An 8,888-nucleotide genomic window follows, 5' to 3' on the forward strand; every position below is an offset into this window, starting at 1 on the left:
CTAATCACCTGGTGGTATTCGGGATGGATAGCATCACCATGTATTTTCTTTTTATGTTGTGTTTTCAGTTTAGAGTTGAGTTTTCCAGGTGGAGTTTGGCTGTCTTTACTTATTTCTTTACTCTGATTCAATTTTTTTTGGTTTTAGCAGATGATTCTTTCAGAGGAGAATAACCAGGAAAAGATACTAACGGACAGGGTGCTTGATGTACATCATGAGCAAGAAAACATGCCAAGCGCCAATGGAAAGGCAAGTCCTTGGTCTCGCTCTCTGTCTGGTTCTCGTCTTACCATCCAGTCTGTGCGGGGCTGTTGGGACCTCTCACCGATGCACCATGTAGGTCTGAGTGGCCACGAGGGTCCTGTGAGCTCCCAGAGCGCAGAAGGCAGTTTTGACCTCACAGATTGCCCAGAAGTACTGTGTTCCCTCCCTCCCAAAACCAGGCTGTGTAAGGCTTCCTTTCCCCCTTAGAGACCCTCCGACGGCTCTCTAAGCCACAAGGAAGACGTGGTTAAGAAGATGGAGCTCCAGGAAATCATAGAGAGGCAGTTGCGGGAGCAGAGTCAAATGGAGGAGCGCCTGGCAGCCCTCTCTGCCCACGTGAAACATCTGGAGGAGGACCTGGACACGGCCAGGAAGGACCTCCTCAAGTCCAAGGACATAAACAGAAAACTTGAGCGGGACGTCCGCGAAGTGAGTGACTGCAGCTGTGTCTGTTGTCCTGAGGTGGAATGTGGGTTTCTTGTTCTCCCGGGGATCTCAGCCTTGGGATGGCTGCGTGAGTAAGAGCAGAGCACTGGAGAGACCACAACTGGCTGCCTCCCTGCCTCTGCACCGAGGTCTCTGGGGTAGAAGAGGCCTGGTCCAGGCGGTCCGTTGGCAGTGGACCAACATGAGGGCAGCCCTGACGCTGTGCCGCAGCCTGGGTGTGGACTCCTCATTTCCACAAGTTCTAGGGGGCCCACTGTGTTCCTTTTTTAAAAATTCATTCATCCATTCATTCATTTATTGGCGTATAGTTGCTTTACACTGCTGTGTCAATTTCTGCTGTACAGCAAAGTGAATCAGTCATCTATCTATCTATCTATCTATCTATTTATGTATCTGTCTCTCTCTTAGATTTTCTGCCCATTTGCTTCACCACAGAGCACTGAGCAGACTTCCCTGTGCTGTACACTAGGTCCTCACTCGTTGACTTTATGTGTAGTATCAGTGCTGTATACATGTCAACCCGAGTCTCCCAGTTCATCCCCGCCCCCCGCCCCCCGCTACTGCCTGTCGAATGTGTTCCTGATGATGCTGAAATTTGCTTCTGATTCACTCAGGCGAGTCTGGTGACACCTGTGGAGCCTGTTCTCTCGGAGAGATGGGATCATGCTGTGTGGGCTCTGCTGAGGCAGCTTGCCTGGCCATCTCCTCGAGTTTTCTGAGGTTCCACTCCTTGAAGGGATGTGTGACAGTGATACCGGCGGTCAGACAAGTCGAGTGGTGTTTGCTCACCCTCAGATCCTCAGGCCCGAGCTGTGTAACCATGTGGAATCGTGATGTCTCTGGCGGTCATGTCTGCGGGTGTCCTGATTTATGAGAAACTCCCTAGCGGTCACTGTGAAAACAGAGAGTGCTGGGGACTCAGGCCTCTTCCTGTGAGCCTCGCCTCTCCTCTGTGCACAGACAGACAGCACCCACCCGGCCCACCCCTCCCCCGTGAGACCGTCTCAGAGAGAACCCCTCCAACATGTGGTACAGCAGGTGTACTTGTTTAGTAGCTTGGTGTGAGTAATTCTGTGTGAGAACTCAAAACAGAAATATTTGCACAGGTTTGCATAAGCTATTCACACTACTCTTTGGCAACAGGAGATTAGGTGGCAGAGTTTAATACGTATAGAATTCTAGAAAACGCATTTTCAAGACCTTTCACTTTTAAAGTTAGGACTTTGCCCACATTGGTTACTTAGTGACCAGGGAGGGACCTGAAGTGGATTTTGAAGTGGCGGACAGGAGTTGCACCAGCAGCAAGTTCTGGTCCTGGTTTGAGCGTTTCATCCATGTGGTGTAACTCTGCTTTTGAAGAACTAGGCTTGAGAAGGCTGCTCCCAGTTGTGTACAATTTGACTTCTGTTTCCACTCGTTAATATTCTACTTTAATTCTGAGGAAATTGCATGAGACTTTTCCAACTTTCACTCGAGGAAACGAGCCTCAGAGCTCCCCGTTGGATCTGTTGAAGGTCCCTCCTTGTTCTGGGTCAAGCCCGCCTGTATGGTGTAGCAGACAGAGGTCCTGACTTCATGCCAGATACCTTCCCTCCTGGAATTCTTGCAATAACAGGGTAGTTTAGTATACTTTTCGTTTGCTGTTTGGGTTTATTATGTAGAAAAGAAGCTTGGTAAACCAAGTGGCTGGACAGAACGTTAAGACAGATGGGTGCCAATCGTGACCTTTGGGATAGGCGCATTTTTGCTCACGTCCGAGAAAACTGCCATGTCTAGGACTTTTATTCTGAGGACGTTAACTTTATATTTGATTTGAAACTTAGGACGACATCAGTAATAAACTTGAAAATGAAATTGCAAATAAGGATTCTAGGCATCGACAGGTAATGGCTTTTATGAACTGTGTCTGACTTTTATAGTAGTGAATTACTGAGGAAGGAAGGTAAAGATCTTTTCATGTGACTCCCACATTGGAAATCAAGTCCCAGTGTAAAGGTCTTATGACCCTAAAATACTGTGTTCAAAAGTGTGGATGTACATCATGGTAAATCAGCTGTACTGGAAGGAAATACATTTTTAAAAAATTGTGGGTGACTGCAACTTACATGTTTGAATTATTTGGGACTTGGTTTAACCATTTTGTGGAATTCCATTCCTGACTCTTGTTTTACTTGAAGGTGAATCTGTTGGCTTGTTAGAGTTTTTACCAAAAGAGTAGAGAGCAGCAGGGAACTTCACGGCAGCTGGCTGCCTGTTGGGAACTGGGGTCACTGTGACAAAAGGCAGGGTTAGAGCTCCGGTCTGATTAGGGTTTGTACTTCCTGTGGTGTGGTGAGCCTTACTCGCTCCTGTTCCCGAGTGGTCTCAGATAATCAGGACTTAACCAGGAAAACCAAATCTGGCTTCTCCAAAACAAAGTGAGTCAGTCTGGTGTGTGCCAAAGTGTGTCATTGTCCCCACCACAAAAATAAAATACTAGAAAGCCATTGAAAAGTATGATGGGGAATGCTAATTAAAAGCATCACGATATACAAAATAATGGCTGTAAAAGGCAGATCAGAAAATACTATGTACCATATGCTATTGTTTTCTGCGGGTTTTAAAGCATAGCATATTGTTTGTGTACGTACATAGAGGAATACGCACACAGAAAAAGTAAGAAAGCTGCTTAGAAACAAATGCTAACCTCTCAGGAACCTGAGCTTATAGATAGTTTAATTTTTTTCTTTTTTAAAAAAGAATCTGTCTAAATGTTCTACATTGAAAGTTTTTCAGAGTAAGAAGATCTGTTAAAAGAATAATCGTGCATTTACAAATACTAGTTGACTGGCATTTCACCAGGCATGCTCTTATCAGGTCTGTATTTCAGAGGAGATGAAAGGCATATTTTGGCTTACACGCCCGTAGCCATCTGCGGTCGGTAGGGTTCCCTCTAAATGATGATTCTGCTGATGTTTTAAGAAGGGTCTGTAGTGAACCCTTCTTCCCTTAACTTGTCAATAAGAATGAATAAGATTCTACAGATCTTCTTTAATATAGAAGAACTTTTTTTTTTTTTTTAAGATGTCCTTGGGGAATGTTTAGGAAAAGCAAATACTCTGGCAGGAGGCGTTCTGCTCACTGAGACCAAGCCCAGGAACACTGAGAGAAAATATACCCTGAGCGAGCTTCCGAAACAGAATGAATCCACTAGACACGTGCATTTAGGTTTTGTCTCAGCTTACTTAAAGCGACAGTGGCTACACCTCTCGGCCTGTGTTGATCCTCTGCTCTCCCTTTGTAGACAGAGGATAAGAACCGTCAGTTGCAGGAGCGCCTGGAGCTGGTAGAGAAGCTGCAGCAGAGACTGCGGAGGGCAGAGATGCTGCCCGAGGTGGAGGCGGAGCAGGCGCAGAGGGTGGCCTCGCTCTCCAAGGTGCTGCTCTGGGTCCCTGGGGGGCGGGCACAGGGAGGGCCTGTTCCCCTGCTCTCCCACCGCGCCCCTGCCCGTGCTGCTCAGTCCACACAGGAGCGCAGACATGGGGGTCGTGCTGCCCGTCTGAGATGGGAGCGCTCCCTGAGTGTCAGGCACGCCCCACTTCTGCGTCATCCCTACGTTAATTTCCCTCCAGTTTTGTCCCGAGTTGTGTGTGTGCCTAGGACGCTTCAGCTCCGAGTCACTGCTGCTCAGAGTTCAGTCAGCCACTCAAAGCCTAGCAGGATAGAGACCTAGAAAAATCCCATTCTCGTTTAAGAGATGGCCAAAATAGCTCTGTAATGAACACAGTTTTAAGTTGTTATCCATACACTTGTTAAAGAAGTCCCAGCAGGGCACGTGCAGACCCGAGGCCCCACTCCCCACTCGCCGTCCCCAGGAGCCCGCGGGTGAGAGGCCATGTCCTTGGGATGTGGCGCTGCTGGGGGCACCGACCCCATTGCCAGCCAGCCAGCCACCCTGTCCTTCTGACGGGAAAGCTGTTGCCCTGCGCTGCCCGTGTGCACTGGCTGAACATAGAGAGTCGGGCCGGGTCTGTGCTGACTCGGCTGTCGGAAGCCTTGCCAGGAGCTCAGTGAGCGCCTGAGGGGCCATCACGTCGCGGGAGGCCGCCGGTGTCCGGTGCTCACAGACCCTCCCAGAGCAGGGGCACTAACAGCCGCCAGGGGGCACCCTTCTGCCTGTGATCTTCCTCTCCAGGCTTGGTTTCTCCTCTCCCCTGGCATCTCTGCTGTCCATCCCCAGTCGGCCTTGTAGTCCGACCTTTTGTCTTCCGGAAGCTCTACCACTCAGGAGGCTAAACGGTTCGAACTTCCTTCCCAGCTTAGGAAGGTAGAACGTGTGCCTCGCGTTTGCCGCTGTCTGCTGCTCACGCGGGCTCGCCACAGGCAGTCCGAGGAGGGAGCGCAGCGGCCGTGGGTGTGGGGCCTGGGGCACGGGGAGCACGTCTCCTCTCACGAGCTGGTCACCAGCATCCTCCGTGAGCCATGTGTCACACACGAAGCCGCGCAGGCTGTGTGAGCAGGCATGCGGGCGTGCCCCCGGCGAACCCAGGGCACGTGGTTCCCACAGAGCATGGCCCGCTTGCCGCCCCTGCGATCACAGCCCGCATGCTGTCAGGACAGGGTTGTTGTGAGTGGAGCTGACGCTGTTCTTGGCCGATAGGAGAGAGAGACACAGCAGCATCGAGGATAGGCTGCGCCAGATGGAGGCCCAACTGGAGGCAAAGAACAAGGAGCTGCAGCGGGTGCCTGTGCTGACAGGGAGGCGGCATCTGGGCAGGAGACGTGGCTTGGGCGGGGGCCAGCACTGCCTTTCTCCACCACTCCCGTCTCTGGCATCGAGTGTGTGCCTGTGTGGCCCCATCTGCTGATCCGGGCACCCACCTCCTTGGGAGCAGGGCCAGAAGTGGTCGCCCATAGGCAGTGGGTAGGAGCCAGGGCTTCCCCACATTCAAAGAGGCTGCTTGTTGCTCTGACCAGCCAGTCCGGGGAGCTGCTTGGGATACAGGTGGACCTCCCAACTGCCCCTCAGACAAACCTAGGGGTGCCAGCCCGGGGCCCATGAAACTGAAGGCATGGCACCCAGGTGTGGAGCCTGCTTGCCTCGGACGTGGCGCTGGAGTCCCACATGCCAAACCGCTGGTCCAGATACGGTGTGTGTGTAGGATGGCTGCCTCTAGACAGGAGAACCGCAGTTGCCCTGCAACAGAAGGCGCATCAGGAAAGGGTGATGGTGGAGGCTCACATCACCGAGTCCTGAGAGAGGTTTCCTGGAAAGGTTGGCCGCACGGTGATACAGACCATCCAGGAAATGGAGTGGGGATCCCGGGTCCAGCCTCAGTGTCAGTACTGTCCCCACCATACCTGTGTTCTTGGGCCTGGACTGCAGAGCCTCACAGGCGGACTTCCAGGGGGCAGTGGTTCTGACTCCCATCGTGAGACCCGCGGTGAGGCGCCCTCCCCGCTTAGGCAGAGAGCTCAATATCTCCCGATCAGGTGTGCACTTCTTACTTTCATAACTGCTGCTCAGAGGCTGTTGAGATCGGGATGCTGTTTATGACTAGACTAAGCCAATTCAAAGTCAACTTTTGTTTTGCTTTAAAAATCTTTGAATGCCGATGCCTTATTGTGGAAGCTGTGACAGGTTTTGTTTCCTTGGGCTCAAAAATCACTGCAGACGGTGACTGCAGCCATGAGATTAAAAAATGCTTGCTCCTTGGAAAGCTATGACAAACATAGACAGCATATTGAAAAGTAGAGACATCACTTTGCCGACAAACCATATACTCAAACCATATATGACAAACCATATACTCAAAACTATGGTTTTTCCGGTTGTAACGTATGGGTGTGAGAGTTGGACCATAAAGAAGGCTGAGCACTGAAGAATTGATGCTTTCGAATTGTGTTGCTGGAGAAGACTCTGCTTTAACAGAAAATAAACTTTTTAAATGTATTACGATGGAGAATTGCAAACATGCTCAAAAGTGGATGGAGTAGTATAATAAATACCCATGACCCGTCCCGTCAATTAGTCTCAGCAATTTCTCATACAGAGCCAATCTCAAATAGATCATTCTTTTGTCTTCTCTCCATTTTTTTTAATACAGTAGGTCCTAAAACAGCTTTTTAAACCTTGAAATTGATGCTCATCTTATAAAACACAGACTTGGCAACTTTGTTATTGCATTTAAAAATTGCTTGAGGTAATTATTTCCAGTTTTTTAATATGAATTTTCATCTTGGAAAAGACCCTGATGCTGGGAAAGATTGAAGTCAGGAAGAGAGTGGATGACAGAGGATGAGATGGTTGGACGGCATCACCAACTCAGTGGACATGAGTTTGAGCAGATGCTTAGCAGAAGTCGAGTTCCATTTTCCTTATGGCTAATCCACTGCTATAACACGTATAGCACTTCTGGTTTTGAACACTGAATGTGTTTGCATTATAGATGGATTTAGAGTGTGTGGCTGTTGTGTGTGGTTCAGAATTCTGAGTAGTCCTTTCAGGGATCACCCAAAAGCTGAGACAAAGCGTGAGCCATTCACGTGGACTGTGCTGTGTGTCAGAAAGATAATACGAGCCACCTACACAATCTAAAATTTCCTAAAAACCAACGGGCTACTCGACGTCCTTCTTTCACCACGAGTCTTGAAATCCTCTGTGTGATTTCCACATCGGGCTTTGCACCAGCCTGTCTCACGTGCTCAGGAGCTGCAGGAGGCGAGTGACTGCCGTGGCCGACAGCACAGAGCTTCCAGGTTGAGTTGAGTGACTCACAAACTTGGCCCGTTTGACTTGTTTTACCCCATGAGCAAGTGAAGTGGGCTGTAGAGGAATGAATGTGAGGAATGCAGGTGAGCTCCATGGAGACAGTTTAAAGCAGTGAGAGGAGGGAGGGCAATAGAGTGAGTCGTGTCCCCCTGACCCGAAACTCCCACCTGAAGTCCAGCTTCTCTCTACAGACTTCATCGTTGTTAATGGCTTGCCATGTTTCCTCCAGAGAAACCTTTTCTACACCTGAGATGGAACTTCCTCTTCATTATGGTTTATAAGGGTTAATACTGTTCTGAGTGTTTCTATTTGCTAGGGACTCTTAGAGAACATTTTCTCAGAATTACAATGTTGGGAGTTGATACCTACTGATGTAACCTGTTCTGCACATTTTGGTGCAAGTCACTTTACATCCAAAAAGCAAGCGGTGCAGGCTGTGTCATTTGCTGTTTCGTAGGACCAGCTGACTCTAAACCTGGAAACCCTGAGAGCCGAAGTGGACCAGACGAGACTGCGAGGGGCTCCCTTCCACCACAGGTAGGCTGCTCCCCCGGGCAGCTCCCCTCAGCGCTGTCGAGTGTGACAAGGGCCTGTCTGGTGTGTGGACAGTATGACTGGGTGTTGCTCATGGTCGCACCTCAAGGAGCCTGTAGCTTCGTGGCCAGCGAGAGGGAAGAGACAAGCATCGTTCCTTAGGGTCAAACTTGGTACCACGGAGTGGTAGTCACAGGATTGACAACACTCAAAACCACAGCAGAGGTTTGGAAGTAGGGGGCCGACCAGTTGATATTTGGGCGTATTCATTTGAGGGGCCTGACAGACTGTGACGCTGATGTTTCTGAAGAGTCGCAGAAGGTTAATGACCTGTAGTCTTCTGACTGCGGTGGGAGGAATCACCTGGCTTGTGAATGAGGAGAGCAGATTACTGAGCATCCTGATTTTTTCTTCCTCATTGTTATAGGGGCGGTAATTCTTATTAAGTATTTAAATGTTTCTTTGGCTTCTTCACGGAAAATGGTCACAAGTGAGAGATAAACTTTAGCAAAGGTTATTAAGTGCTTACTGGTGACATTCATTCATCTGTAGGAAATGGACTACTGCTTGAATCCTGACTTAGGAGACAGTTTGGAGCCCATACGCATATTTCTGTGTTTGTGTGCTTAGGGGATCCTCGCAGTCCAGAGCCCCCACCCAGCCTTCTTCTAGAGAAAAGGAGATGTCATTTGAGACAAAGGCAGAGCCAGAAACTGGTCCTGTGTCTGAAACCATGGTGGGTGAAGTTCCAGGAGAGCACGTGCCCTGCAGAACAGGAGGGGACGTGGCCGGACTTGGTGGCAGAGCTCCTCCAGGGTGAGGGGCTGGGGCTGTCAGAGGTGGGGAACCCCTGCTCCCCAGGGTGGAGGAGGTAGACAGTGGAGGAAGAGGA

At 49.9% G+C, this 8,888-nt stretch overlaps 1 protein-coding gene across 1 annotated transcript; it reads left to right on the forward strand.

Annotated features, from left to right (window-relative positions):
• Nucleotides 1-327: 327 nt before the first annotated feature.
• On the forward strand, nucleotides 328-7,999 carry LOC102275111 (liprin-alpha-1-like; the record flags this gene model as incomplete). Its single annotated transcript, XM_070366696.1, has 4 exons — nucleotides 328-414; nucleotides 472-693; nucleotides 3,995-4,126; nucleotides 7,920-7,999. Coding segments are annotated over exons 1-4 (521 nt in total), but the record flags the coding sequence as incomplete, so codon positions are not given.
• Nucleotides 8,000-8,888: the final 889 nt, after the last annotated feature.

Source organism: Bos mutus, unplaced genomic scaffold, assembly GCF_027580195.1.
Source record: "Bos mutus isolate GX-2022 unplaced genomic scaffold, NWIPB_WYAK_1.1 CTG1081, whole genome shotgun sequence".
In the NCBI taxonomy this organism is placed as follows: Eukaryota; Metazoa; Chordata; class Mammalia; order Artiodactyla; family Bovidae; genus Bos; species Bos mutus.